General features: G+C 24.2%; 1 protein-coding gene across 1 annotated transcript in view; it reads right to left on the reverse strand.

The window, feature by feature from the left end:
- Nucleotides 1–15,931, reverse strand: part of LOC135929516 (uncharacterized) — a 29,403-nt gene extending 13,472 nt beyond the window's left edge. Inside the window, exons 1-4 of the mRNA XM_065466131.1 lie at nucleotides 15,884–15,931; nucleotides 15,659–15,729; nucleotides 6,812–6,999; nucleotides 6,016–6,172 (exon numbers count right to left, since the gene is read on the reverse strand). Coding sequence (XP_065322203.1) covers nucleotides 6,016–6,172; nucleotides 6,812–6,976 — 322 coding nt within the window. The 5' untranslated portion in view covers nucleotides 6,977–6,999; nucleotides 15,659–15,729; nucleotides 15,884–15,931. The remainder of the gene's footprint in view (nucleotides 1–6,015; nucleotides 6,173–6,811; nucleotides 7,000–15,658; nucleotides 15,730–15,883) is intronic.
- Between the last annotated feature and the right edge of the window lie 304 nt (nucleotides 15,932–16,235).

The following is a 16,235-nucleotide window of genomic DNA, read 5'->3' on the forward strand; positions in this document are numbered from 1 at the left end:
TTCTTTATTTATATTGATTTGTATTGTAGTAGTGTTGGACTTAAAAGCATCTTGGATTGTATTATACTGGTTTGCAGTTTTCGTTATTTGAATTTTTTTAATAGTCAAATTTTCTTTCTTTTTTCTTAATAATTTGAATTCCCTATTGTGGAATCTTTCTATATGTCGTTCAAGATTTGCAGCATGGTCTCCAGTTAAGATCTTACCACAATCTTCTATTTTACAAATAGATTGATTTTTTATGATATCTAATTTAAAAAGGAACGCAAAGGATTTGACTTTTCCCGAACCATTTAATAGATAACTAAAAAGCTATATGATAATAGATGAAAATCTTTTATTATATAAATAGAATAAATAAAAAGCTTAATAGAAACAATTTTACCTTCATTTTTATTTTTTTAAATAACTTGGATTATAGAATTTAAATGACAATAAATAAAATGGTCAGCAATAAATATTTTAATGATATAATAATTTTTTATTTAGAAAAATCATATTTTTTTTTAAATTCAAAATTCTAATATTTATTATTAAAATAATATGTTAGTTAGCATTTACCATTATCATATATGCAAAATAAAAAAAAATATGATTAAAGAATGGCATTTGTAATGAATATTTTTCTAAATCTGTATTTTTAAATAATAAAAATCTTACTATAAATCTTCAGTTTAAATAAGTTAACTAACATTGCATTAAATTATTTTATACTTTTATTTATTTGTGTTTTATATTAAATAGACTTACATTTAAAAATAGGAATTACATTTTGATGTTAAACTAAATATAACTAGTATAGTTTAATTCAAATTACCCACTCTGATATATTCTATATAAACTAAGATAAACTTTTTTTGAATATATCAATTAATAAGAAATTATTGTAAAACAATATTATATAAAAATTGGTCAGTACTTTATTTCTGTTAGATGTTAATATAATATGACAGAATAGATAATTTAAGTTAAACTATAGTATTTATATTTAGTTTAACATCAAAATGTAATTCCTATTTTTAATTCACTGTAAGTTTATTTAAATATAAAACACATTAATAAATAAATAAAAGTATAAAAATAATTTAATGCAATGTTAATTAACTTATTTAAACGATTTATAGTAAGATTTTTATTATTTAAAAATACAGATTTAGAAAAATATTCATTACAAATGCCATTCTTTAATCATATTTTTTTATTTTGCATATATGTTAATGGTAAATGCTAACTAACATATTATAATAATAAATAATTTATAATATTAGAATTCTGAATTTAAAAAAACAATGATTATAAATAAAAAATTATTATATCATTAAAATATTGCTGACTATTTTATTTATTGTCATTTAAATTCTATGATCCAAGTTTTTATAATGAGATAAAAAATTTAATTTAGCCAAGAATAATTATGTCTGATTTTAAGATATCTTATCTAATTAACAGATAAATTGTCTAATCTCTTATAAATTAAGTATTTAAAGAAAAAACAACAAACCTGGTATTATTTGATATATAATGTTGATAATATAAAAATATTTAATTTGATATATAATGTTGATAATATAAAAATATTTAATTTGATATATAATGTTGATAATATGGAAATATTTAATTTGAAAAGAAATCACCAATTTAAAAAATGCCCCCAAGGAAAATTAAAATTTTAAATTTAGGTTAATAATTTAAAATTAATTATTTTTAAAACCGTTTTGAACCGGTTAAAATATTTATAACGGTTCGGTTCGCTCTTTTAATATTTTCTTCATAACGGTTCGGTTAAGGTTACGGTTCAGAAAATCATAACGGTTCGGTTAAGGTTACGGTTCAGAAAATCATAACGGTTCATTCCGGTTTTGCGGTTCGGTTCGGTTCGGTTCGAACCCCTGGATATAATTGATTGTGTATTTACGATATTATTTGGAGTAATATATGTGTTATTCATTATATGTAAAATTCTGATAAAGAAATTTACCGAGGAAGTGACCAAGGTATATAGTAATTGGAAGAAAGACAATGTGGTGTCGGATAATCTGTGCGATATTATGGAATATGGGGAGGGGTTTGTTTGTTTTTTTTTTCTTTTACAATTTATTAAATATTTCTGTCTAATTTTGGCAGGTTTTTATTTTAAGGATTTGTTAATCATATATTTTAATTAAAGAGATCAGGAGGAGAAGAGTTCAGTAACATATGTATTTTTTATTTTTAACAAAGTTCATTGAGCTGAAAATTTATTTATTTTTTTCCCTCCCGGCAAAAGAAAAAGAAAACAAATTTCGTTAGGTACTTAATTATTTGATTAATTCTCGGGAGAAGGAATAATTGAATAAGGGAATGCACATGTTCGGTAATTTTTTTTAAAAAATAAATTAGTTAAAAGTTTTATCTTTGTGGGTAAATGTCGTGGTTGGAATTTAACTACTCTTCAATTAAAATAAGAAAAGAAACGCTTATCGGGTGATGTATATCATATTAATAAAGTTCACCAAAATTAAACAATTTATCAGGCCTGACTTGGTTCAATAATTGATTAATGTAAAATTAACTTAGCCTGGTACAATTTATTTCAATTTTTTTAATATCCAAGTACAGTTTATAGAATTTCCTTTATATTTGTTTATTTTCTTTGAATGGACATTATTAATAATCATTCACTAATTCACCACAAAATCATTTTAAAGCAAAATTATACTTTAACAACAGAAAATTTAACCTTGTGATGTTATATAACCCGGCCCCGCCATACATATAAGATGTCTTTAAATAATATTGATATTCACTTCGACATAGTAATTGCATTATTGATGATAATATTGTTTTTGTTAAAGAAAAATTTAGAGATGCAAGAGAGTGAATCATTTTTTTTAAGAACAAAAATGTAATTATTTTGCCATTCAATTGTTTAAATTTTAAATAGGTTTTGGGAAATTATTTATTTATTCGACCAATACCAGGGGCGATAAAAACAAGTCAAAAGTCGATACAATTCAAAGGTGCTATTCTATAAATGATAAAGAAAAGACCAATGCCAAAACTACGATAATGGATAAATATGAAGATCGATAACTTCCAAATTCATAGAGTAGATGGACACTGGGCTTATGAGGGGTGGGTGTGTAGCAGTTATTCAATAAAATACTGCAAAGAATAATACTTTTTTTAATTAACGTCCATCAATATATTTTTGTGTTATTTTAATTTATTTTTTATATAAAATGTGGATTATTATATGTATTATTCTTGGATTTGAATTGAAAAATAAAAATGTTATCTGGAAGAAGATTTTGTGTTTGACAAGTTAGTTATGTTTTTTTGGGGGGGGGGGGGGATTGTATAATATTCAATTCTAAAAATTTTTTTTAAATTCATTAATTAATATTAATTTTATAAAAAAATAACATAAGCTATTTTTAATGTAAAAATAAAATAGTGTTTTAAATCATTTTTCGTCATTTACAAAAAAATTTTTGAAATTAATAAATTTGAATAAAAAAATTTTCAAAATTTATTTATTGGGTAATTTTATAAACTAGTAATATAATATGTTTTATTAAAATAATTTATGTTTTTTTTGTTAGTTATATTTTTTTGGTTTTTTTTCCATTTTTTTGATAAAAAAAATAATGGAAGATTTCGGGCATGTTTCATAATTTTATTAATTTGCAAAAATTTATAAAATAGTGAGGTTTCTTTTAAAACATTTTGGACACAACTTTAATATTACTTACTAGTTTTTTTCATATTAATTACCCAAAAAATTAATTTTGAGTAAATTTTTATTTAAATTTATTAATTTTTTTTTTATTTTTAAAATTTTTTTGTTAATGATGAAAAATGATTTAGAACACTATTTTATTTTTACATTAAAAATAGCTTATGTTATATATTTCTTCAAAATTTATTTATTTGTATCTATTAGATTTTGAACACAGCCTAATCAAAAAGCCAATTCCTAGGGAAATTGCCGCCCCCCCCCCTCAGAGATTGGACTCAGAAAAATTGATGCCCGCAAAATTGACCCTCAAAAATATAAATAATAAAATCTGTTTTCTTAAAAAATTTAAGCTTATATTATTCGAAATATGGAATCTACAAAAACGAATAATTAAAAAGTTTTTATAAAAGATGTTTTATTAGCTATTATGTGGGGATTCTCGAAATAAAGTGTCAATTTTCAGAAAAATATATTTTGAATAATACAAAAAGTGCAAAAAAAAATTATTTTTAAAAAAAATCTAGGTGAGTCTAAATTTTAAAAAATTTAAAAACCAGTTAAAAAATGAATCCAACCCCCCCCCCCCCTTTTCCTCCCCTCCTCCCAGGAAAATCAAATATTTGCAAAACTTGTTGACTGAAGATAATTAAAATTATGTTATAATATTTATATTTAAAGTAATTGAAAAAATTGCAGTTCGTTTTATCCTATCATATAATGACCCTACTGATCCTATCTGAGAAATGGCTTAAAAGAATTTCGCGAAATTCTAAATCTAAGCCTCATCCATAATTCATTATCATTTGCAAAATTTATCGATTGAAGATAATTAAAATTATATTTATAATACTCTCTATTTTTAAAGTGATTGGAAATATTTAGAACCAGGAAATAAACATTTTTTTAAGTAATCTCTATTCATAGTAATGAATTAGATAAAAAAAAAACTTTCATTGGGGTTTTGAAATAATATACCACATTAACAGAAAAAAGCGAAATGTATAACTACCTTACTTTTTTGAGTAACATCGATAGCTCCAAATTGAGAAGTATTTGGAGATGAAAATTGCTATTTATTAAATTTTCTGGAAAAAATTAGTTATGTGTCCTGCAAGCCCATTACAAGTCCCAGTTTGGTCGGGTAAATTTAATTTATATCAATAGATTTATTGAAAACCTATATAATAGATTCATTGGTAATCAAATTGATAGTATAGTATTCAATTACTATATTTTCAATTTTTCTAACTTATAAAATACAATCCAATATATTTTTAAAGAAATAGATGATCAGTCAACCTAAAGGACGATAATGGCTTGTTGCCGCAAACATTTTCTTTAACTGTCTTAATTTATCACTACATGTTCTCTTTATAACCATCAGCTTCAACTTATTTCGTCCTGATATTTGCCTAATTTTTTAATTATTTGCGAATAAATTTTTTTATGAAAGTTACTCAGACTAAATAAAAATTCTAAATGATAAATTAATCTCGATTTTATCATGTTTAAAAATATTTACAAAATTTATGGCATTTAATATCATGAAAGTAGTTGGATTTTCATTTTTGTATATTTTTTAACAAATCTAAAAATAAAGGAGCGCTATAAAACGAACCGTGAAATGCTAAAAGTGCCCAGGGTGTTTTTCTAAATTCTCAAATTTTTATTTTTTAAATTTTATATAAATAAAAAACGAAAAGATTTTTACCGTAAATAATTACTACCGAAGAGATATGTTAAATTTTGAAAAATTTGCTTCATTTATCTTTTTTATAGCACTTCAATTTTTTGTGAATAATATAATCCCGGTGGTCTCCCCAATTATTCCATCCATGTTTTTATCCTGCCCTAACCTAGATAAAATTAAACATGCCCTCGTGAAGTAAAGGAAATTAGAACTATTAATTTCAAACTTTCTAAAAGTTTTCTAACTGGTTTATTATTATTTTTTGTCAGAAACTAAAAGATGTTATTCAAATTTATATAAATAATTTTTTGATAATAATGACATAAATTATTATAAAACATTTATAATCTTAAATAATAACTTAAGGATCATTAGTTTAAAAATATTTTTTCTAGCAATTATCAATATAAAATTCCGTTTATTAATTTACTGAACTTATTAATACCGATTATAGAATATTAATAAGGTGTTACAAACATTCTATATATCTCATGTCTATGAAAAAAAATATAACTATAATAATATAGTATAAAAAGAATTCGTTTAGAATCTGTCAGTGAGTTAATTAGTTATTATCTTTATAAGAATGATTTTAAAAAAATACCGTAAACTTCCAAAAATTTTTCTTTGGTTATGGTTTCATCTCCTATTACTGTGCAACGATAAATTCCTTGATCTTCCCTTTTCAATGGTGATATAAAGAAGGAAGTATTTGTGGTTTTGTCTTGAAAATTTAAACGATCGTTCCATTTATGGTTTACCTTTTATAATATATTAAAAATAATTGTGTCTTAAGAGAGGAACTGTGATTTTATGCTTAGGCTTTAGAAATAATATAAATAATAATCTAAATAGAGTGTTTCAGGGAGTTATTTTTGTAAAAAGTAAAAAGTGGATAATGGATTTTAAGCTTAAGAAAGATTTTGATCACAATCAAAAATTGAAACACAAAGAAATTTGCATAATAAACACATTAAAAAATAAAACGATAAGCGATAAATTTAATATTTAATTGTTGAAGGAACTTAAATAATTTTATGCGAGTAATGAGAAAATGAATTTAACCTTATTTTAATATTAAAATTTTCGAAACCAGAAATTCAAAAGAGTAAAAGCGAAAAAACTTTATAGGCGCGAACATTATATCTAAATATGCCTAAATATATGAACACTAATAAAGAATCAAAAATTTGATAAACCCCTAAAATTTATTAACATTTAGGATATTTAATTAACAAAATTCATTACAATTTTGATATATGATAAATCATAATTTTAAATAAAGGTCTGTTATATTTTAATATTAGAAACCATAAAATTGACAATTATTTTTATGCGTGATCAGAAATATTTTTTTTATATTTAAACAAATTATATAATAATCGATATCCAAATATCACTTGAACTCCATGGGTCCATGGGTCATACGATAAAAGTGGTGTTCCCAGATCTGAAGGATCGGCCGAAAAAAACCATTCCAGTCCTATAATTGAATCACCTTTATCAGTATAGTTACAATAAAACCATGCTTCTCCGCCTAATAGCCCAAATTCAGATATATCCATATGTACATCTTGACTGATTACCCCTTTTAAAATGTTGAATATTTTTACAATAAATATACAACAATTTATATTATAAAGTTAGGTTAACACGTGTAAAAAAAATGACATGAAGAATTACAAGTAACACTAGATAACCTATGATTTTTTATTTCTAATAATTTTATAAAATATTAAGAAATGAAATACTTTGGTTTGATTTTTTAAAAATTTAAAATGCAGAATGAATATTTATGAAGTTGGGTGGTAGTTTCAGAGATAGAATTAAGATAAATTTTTAATCGATTATTATATAATTTCATAGGCGTAGCCAGTTTTGGGGACAAGGGGAAATCCCCCCCCCTTCAGAAATTTATCACTTTTTGTGAATATCATTTTAAACTAATAAAAAATATCCCCCTTAATCCTCCCCCCACTCCCTGACCCCCAAAAATATATGCATATATCTTAAACAATAATTTGAAAGAAAGAATGTAAAATTGATATTTTTTTAAACTAAAACTATTCATCATAATTTATATATTTTTGGAAAAAAGTATATATAAAAAAAGTGAACCAAAAATGTTTTTAAAGAAATGGAATATAAGCCAAAGATAAGTCTTAAGACTAAAGTGAAATGTATTATAATTATAATAATAGATCCATAAAATTACTAAATAATATAATATATCAAATATAATTTTTTATAAAGTGAGTAATTTTAATTTATTTATCTTAATAAAAGTAAAATATAATTATAAAACTATTGATAAAATTAAATCATAAATTAAATTAAAAAATTAAAGCACAATACAAACAGTACAATATAATATGTCGTAGATTTATATTATATCTAATTTTATCAATTATCATATGACAATCAAATAATTTTTCCAATATAGCGAATTATATATTTTACATAAAACTATAGAATGTTGATAAGGACATCAAGAAATATCTTTTAAAGACATTATCATTATCATTATCATTATTTAATTTAATAAAATTAAATAAAATAGATGGCGTTAAATAACTGAGTGCAAATTATTGCTATATTTATTATCAAGAGCATTGATTAGTAAAATTTGTTAAAATATTAACTGAAATATATTTTCTAACTGTCAAATATGTCTGTAAAAGTGGAGTTTTACCTAATATTTTGTCAATTCGATATAATAGAGGAATATCAAATATATGTCTACTTACTTCTTATAAATAAATTTCTTATACTTGTTTGGAATAAATTATTGGAATGCTTTTATATTAATGTATATGCAAGTAATTTATTATATTTTATATAAACTAATAAAAGTATATTTCATATTTGTTCCAGGCTTATTTTTTTATTAAAACTAACCTATCTTGTAAAAATATTTTATGACTATATATATAGAATATGGTAACACGGCCGAAGCAGGCCGAAGTCCCGCCCAAATGGGGTCTGAGGGCGAAGTCCCCAGTAATTTTTTAATCCCCCTCCCTTAGGAAAATCCTGGCTACGCCTATGTATAATTTTTTCAAGCTAATAGATCCGAATAACTTTAAATTTTGACGCAAATAATTTCTTCTAATTCAAGCGGGATAATTATGTATAATTCAAGAATTATCAAAAATGAGAAGAAAAAAATTAAGAAAAGATCAAAAAATAGAGATTGAAAATGAGTTAAAGAGATTGAAAAGGCTAATGTATCTAAAAGTTTACAATATAAGGAGAAAAAATCATAAAAAAAGAATATCGTATGTATGATGAAAAAAAGTACTTGTTTAAAAAAATGGAGCAGATATGTGAAGAAAAATAACGAAAAATTTATAAATTATTTTTAAAAAGAGAAAAGAATTATCAAAAATGAAAAGAAAAATATTGGGAAAAATAAACTAAGAAATAGCAAAAAGTTAGAAATAAAAAAAGAAGGAATAAGAAAAATAAATAAAAATTTAAGACATAAAAAAAAATTTATAATTTATTTTAAAAAAATTTAAAAAATTACTATTTTCCTTTTTTTGAATGGGAATTTTCCTTTTTGATTGACACTTTTACTTATCTTTTGGGAATTTTCCTTTTTTGATTGACACTTTTTCTTTTTTGTTTGACACTTTTTCTTTTTTGATCGAACTTTTCCCTAAACCTTTGGGACTTTTCCTTTTTTGATTGACACGTTTTGATTGAACCTTTTCCATTTATGATTGACACTTTTCCTTTTTTTGATCGGACCTTTTCCTTTTATAATTAAAACTTTTCCTTTTTTGATTAGAACTTTTCCTTTTTTGAATGAGAAACCCTGTAATAGTAACTCCAACCAATAATCAATTCTTAATAAGTATCTATGAGATTAACCAGAGTTGGGCATATTGCTTAATGAAAGTTAGCAGTTACCATTATGAAATATAACAGCTAAGTTTCATTGTCACTTCAAAAAAAACTAATGATTATGTAATCTTTATTTAGAACATGAAACAGTTGCAAAAAAGCTCTTAGTTGCATAATAAAAATAAGAATAAATTAAAATGGAAAACTGCTATAAAGAATATTATTGATTCCTTTTTCTGTAAAATCTATAATTAATAAAAAGCAGTATAATAAAGAAACAATAAATAATTATTAATATTTTATAGTCTATCTAATTTAATAAAAATTACAGATTATCAATTTAAATTCATTCGACAAAGGACTAATTTTTCAAATAAAACGACCGCATACATTAATTTATTTTTTACCAACATATTAATATAGTAAAGAACATCTAGTAAATTTAAAATTATAAAAAATAGACTGAGGGCACGAGTAATTGGAGGCATTTTTTTGATGCCCGTTGAAAAAGAAGAGAATTGTTGATGCAAATGAAACTTGTTATTTACTATAAAGAATGCAAGATTTATTAGCTTAAAAAATATATAATATTCGTTTAATTCATTATTTAAATTCTATTTAGGAAATTATATTTGCAATGGCTGATTTTTATATGTATTCTTAAAATAAAATATGGGATTATCATTTCATATGAGTCTTTTTCAATTAAAATGTGAAACTGAAATATTGTGTTTAACCCATCGTTTTAAACATTTTTGTTTAAAAATATAAGAAGTAAAAAAAACACTTGAGGCTGCTAGAAAACATTTGCCCACGAGGCCGCAAGATCTCAGTTCACCCCCCCCCCCCGATGACATATTTATAATATGAAGTTCAAAATCAATCTTGAACTTAACCTTTGGTACCTGGACTACGGATCCCTATGTGACCCAGAGATTAATGTGTTGGAGGCCATCAATTTCTTAATTGATGAATTCTAAACTATAAGCCTTGTTTTAAATATGGATAAAAAAGAAATTAGTTTTTAAAAAGATCCCGATCAGAATGTTTTAATTGCTTTAAGGTATTGACAGGGAATCAATCTCTCTTTTAGGATCCTCGTCAAATAGTCTATCCCCAGTAGAAATTCTAGACTTTGCACTAAATTGGAAGCAATATATAATATTCCCGCCCATCATTTATATTTAATAAGGACTTCCCAAAATTTTACATCTTTTTGGGCCTCATCTACACTTTTAAAATTTTCCTTCTTTTCAGCCTTGGACATGAAAATTAAAAACTTGCTTGAGGTTATCTTAAACATTCATTTTCCCTGGGTTATTGCACAACTTCCGACCAAGAAATGTGGTTTTGGGTTCCTCCCTCTTAATTTAATTTCTTTATCAGCCTTCCTTTCTTTTCATCTTCAATGCGAGGAGGTTACAAGTAAGCTTGTAAGGGGTAGAGATGTTCATTTGAAACTGCCAGTTACTTATATAAGAAAAATTTATACCTTATCTCTTTCACAGTCCTCGGCACAAAATGGCTTTCTTAACCCCCCTCTGACTAACTTTAATAAATTGAAGGGAATTAACCCCTCCCTTGATAAAACTCCAATCCTTAAATACTTTAGGTCTATTAACTCTATAATCTTAAATAAATTAGGGTTTGCTAACTACCTTAACCTTCTGGAACCCGTCAACTTATCCCTGTCTGATGGAAAAACAGGTGGTCTCACAAACATTCCTTGGTTTAAAGGAAAACACCTATATATGTCTCACAATTTTCCTCTAACTTAAACATACTGTTGTTAAACGGCTAAGCCGAGTCGACTTAGTTGCGACTCGAGTCTAGTTTCTAGTCGATAAAACGACTTCGACTCGAGTCGATCAAAGGAGCCGCATTATCACTTAGTCGGCTCGCTTAATTGGCTCGTGTAGTAGGCTCGCTGGACCTGCTCAATATTTTAGTTTTTTTATTTATAAGTAAATTATATTTTTATAAAATCTGGTAAATTGCTAAATTTTGGATTACTGATTGTGAACTAAATTATAATAAGAATATTTATGTCGTAAAAATGGTTCAGAACCTCAATTCGGCTTTAGGGATTTTAGACGGTGAATATATAATTTATATTGTTAAGAAGTTAAATTATAAATTCAATGAAGATGTTCCTTGGAAAAATGACAATTGTCATAAACGTTTATTTAAAGTTTTTTAAATTTTTTTGAAATGGGCTAAAATGAGTATTGCTAACATGTCTAAATTAAACTCAATGAAAATGTATCCTCAATAAGTGACAATTGTCATATCGTTATTGTTAAAGATGAAAAAAAGTTTTTTTTTATCCTCCTCTTTTATTATGGTTAAGATGAAAAAGTTTTTTTAATCCCCCTCTTTTGTTTATGTTAAAGATAAATAAAGTTTTTTTTTAATACCCCTCCTTTGTTTACAATAAAATGAAAGTTATAAAAAAAGGTTTCTCTTTTTGGTCCTTCTTTTGTTTTAAGTTAAACACAGTGAAAATAAAACATATGGCTTTTGTGTTTTCTCTCATTTTACTGGATTTCTTACTTTAGGAGTCCTCAGTAAGGTGATCCGAAAATATGAGTTAGACCGTTGGGTCCGGGAGACCACCTTGCATCCCAAGGTATATTTTGAGTTTCGGGAAGTTTAGGTGGGTAGGTTTTATCCCCAATTATCGATAAAACTAACACAACTCGGTTCCACAAAAACGTTCTTTTTTCACTTTGCACCAATTTAATTTTAATTTATAATTGCGCCTTTTATTTTCCCTATAAAAGGGACGAATCTTTTATAGTTTTGATACTTTATTTTTTTTCTGTAAAATAATTTTGAAAATCTTTACACACTTTTTATGTTTAAAAATAATTTTGAAATTTTTATTAACAAATTATCATGACCCTGTCACAAAATTTTTCAGTTATTTTTAAAGTTTTTTAATAATTTTTGACGCTAATGGGTAAAGATATAGATTGTAAACATGTTGAATTAAAATTTCATGATGATATACCATAGGAAAGTGACAATTGTCATAATCGTTATTTTTAAAGTTTTTTGAATTTATTTTTGACGCAAATGGGTTAAAATATAGATTGTAATCTATTTTTTCCATATGTTTATGAAATTCAAAATTTTAAATTTATAAGATGTGTATTTTATCATATTGATAAATAATATTCATATGGTTTATAAATTCTTTTCATAAAATCTTACTTTGAATACAAACTCAGCACGATTTCGCAGTGAGTATACAAAAATTTATGCTAATAATGAATGCAGGGTTATAATTTTTAATATATGTAGAATTAAAATTTATTAATTAAAGGAATAAGATTGTGAATCCTTATCTTAAAAGTTTAAATAACATGAGTTACTGACCTCTTTTGTTAAATCAGTTTGCATGTTTTCATCAAATTTATGATAAGGACAACGATTATGAGCATAAAAATAGCCATTATTTTTTTTTGTTTCGCCATAGCATCAATTTCTCAAAAAAATATGAAAGTTAAATAACAAAGTTACTGCCACTTTTCTGAATTATTTCAATAAAACTTAAACAAAATATCTTTTTTGATTTCTCAAAAACTTATTGGAAAACTTTAAAATAACGATTATGACAATTATCAGTTTCCTATGGTACATCATCCTGAAATTTTATTCAACATATTTACATTCTAAATTATAACCCATTGGCGTCAAAATAATTTAAAAAACTTTAAAAATAACGATTATAACAATTGTCACGTATCTAGCATCTTCACTGAAGTTTTATTTAAACATGTTAGTAATACCTATTTTAGCCCATTTACGTTTAAAAAATTTAAAAAACTTTATAAATAACGATTATGACAATTGTCACTTTTATTGGTACATCTGAATTGAAATTTTACATGTTAAAATACATATTTTTGTCCATTAACGTCAAAAAATCTAATATATTTAAAAATACCGATTATGATAATTGTCATTTTTCCAAAAAACATTTTCATTGAATTTATAATTTAACATCTTTAGCATATAAATTTGTGTCAAAAAATCTTAAAAAATAACGAATATGACAATTGTCACATTAAAATATTATCATATAAAATAACATAAAAAGGTTTAATATAAATATTTTAAAAAAATTATTTAGATAAACCACCTCTCTTAATATACTTAAAAAATAGATAATTTTGCAAAAATGATAAAAAAAACTATAAATTCAAATTCACAAAAGAATTCCTTAAAAAAGATTTTACAAAGAAGATTTAAAATTTTTATCAAATCAAAATATGTTTCAAAATTCTTTTTGAACTTCAAAAAATATTTTTGCTTAAAATTTTGGGCGTGAAAATCACTAATAAATTGTAACAAAAATAATATTACAAAAAAAATCAAATTAATATATCCATTTTTGTAATATAATCATATTTCATATAAATATAAAATATTTTTTTATGTTGATAATAATAAAATATTAACTTTAAATATAAATAAAATATATTTTATTAAAATTAAATAAATAAAATTCTACATAATTATATTCTTAAAATGTCTCAATCAAATAAATTTTGGCTCTAATTTGAACTCAAGCTAGCTTCTGAGCCGGCTTTAGCAAAATTCTGCTGATCCGATCATTTGTTTCAATAAACTGGCTTCAGCCTATATCAATTTTTCAATTCACAAACTGGCTAAGTTTAGAACCTAATCACAAATAAAATTAATTTCTAAGCCGACTTGAGCCAACTCCTGAGCCGGCTTATTAAGTTCATGTTATCAAAATTTCCACCAATTTAAGTCTAAAATCTCTAAAGCCGAATTCGGGTCCAGTCTTATTATAATTTTTGTTACATTAATCAGTAACCCAAAATTTAGTAATTTATTAATTAGCCGTTTATAAAAATATTATTTACTTATAAATAAAAAAACTAAAAAATACAGCAGACCCAGTGAGTCGACTACACTAGCCGACTAAGAGATTAGGCTCATGCGGCTATCGGTTTGACTCGGAGCGGTTTTTCGAATCGAGTCGCAAGTGGTAAGAACTCGACTTTTTAACAACACTCCAAACATGAATACGATTATTACAGTTGAAAAGACAAAAATTAGAAAGTATCACAACTTTTCTGATTTTTTTTATTTAAATAGTTATTTCTACCAATGGGTCCTTAGGCCCATTAGGCTATCATTTTTTTAAAAAAATTCTCAAATTAATGATGATCCGCTTTTAAAATGTTACATTCAACTCAAATCACTGTATTTCTAATCAACTATCTTAGTTTCCTCGGATCTCAATAAGAATTTTTTTGCTCCTCTCCTCCCATGTTGTTTATTAATTCATTTATTTATTTTTAAATGTCGTTTTAATTCATTTTTTAAATGTTATTTTTATACATGCTGTTTTTTAATATAAATAAATAGAATTTCACTAAAAGGTTTATTTTTAACTAAGAATTAATTGAATATTAGAAAATGGTCGGATATATTATTAAAAAACATGCTATTATCTGGATTTATAAAATGTATCATTTTCTTTATAGTTTTTTTTAAGATTATCAGTACAGTATGTGTCAAATTTTGCAGTCAAACCTGTCTAATTTGGGCTTTTGATAATTCGGGAAACTCCCTCATCTGAAAAAAATTTTGAGACTAAATCAAATTCCTACTAATTGTTATTAAAAATTTGGAAAATTGTACAACTCTCTACTTTAAAAAGTGGGCAGATATTTAATTTTTTGTCTATTTACGTAAGATCTCTATAAAGTAAGCTCTTGTGTTTTTGTTGATTTATCATCTTTTTAAAACTATTCATGTTATTGGATTCCAGATTTCAAAAACTTAGTCCCAATACTTTAATTCATTTATAATTATTAGCCCAATGCAATTCTTGTTCGACACCTATTATTTCTTGAACAAATAATGTAGAAATAAAAAAAAATTGATGAAAATAAGTTCAAATTCTAAGGATTATTTAACAAAAGTAGAGCAAATTTATTCCTTTACATCTATAATAATCAAATTAGAATAAGAATATGGGTTGTTACTAGGTCAAAAAATAATAATATCCTGATAACTTAATTTTTTGTGAAAAAAGTAAATAGGCTGGTAAATATAGAGAAAAAAATTATATACCCGCAAAACAAAAGGAACAAATCTTTTTAACATAATTTCCTTTCCTTATTATCCGTCAGTTTCAGATAAATCATCTTCATCCACGATAATTACAATAAATTAGATATATAATAATTATTAATATTTTCTTTGAAATTTATTTGCACTGTTAATATATTGTACATCTTAAAAACAGTATAGCTATAGCATTAGGTGCTTGGTGCGCCGATCCAGCCACAAAAACCTTTAGGCAGCTGTAGAATCTGTGCATCAAGCTGGTAAGATTTTAAAATAAATTTAACCTTTTATAAATATGGAACTAGTCGTCAATAAGAATACTAATATTGAATTGTAATACAGTTGCCTGAAGGATCTGGAATATGAATAAAATGGATTCTTTAAAGTTGAATGATAAGTACGATATATAAAATCACTGGGTATTTTAATCATTTTATATAAAATTATATATTATTCTTTTGAAAATAAAGTTGACTAGATTTTAACATATAAAAAATATTAAATTTAACTTAATATCAGATAATTTTAAGTTGCAAAAAATCAAATTTTGGAGTAAGGCTGGAGAATATCCGAAATCTATAAATATAATAAAATTGGTTATGGATTAATAATAATAAAATATAGTTAAAATAAATTAAATCAATATAATTATAATTTAGACAAAAATTTTGTCATATACAATTGACAAACCAGCATCTTTAATATGTATAAAACGTCCCATATATATAATAATATAAATTTTACAGAAATATGATTATTTTATTAAATATTTTTTGAGAATCCATTAATTGAAATAAAAAATTAATATTATTATAATTTAAGTACAAATTTTATGATCTTTAATTATAAATTTATTTTTAA

The sequence above is a fragment of the Gordionus sp. m RMFG-2023 genome, chromosome 5 (genome assembly GCF_954871325.1).
Source record: "Gordionus sp. m RMFG-2023 chromosome 5, tfGorSpeb1-WG-v2, whole genome shotgun sequence".
NCBI classification, from domain to species: Eukaryota; Metazoa; Nematomorpha; class Gordioida; order Chordodea; family Parachordodidae; genus Gordionus; species Gordionus sp. m RMFG-2023.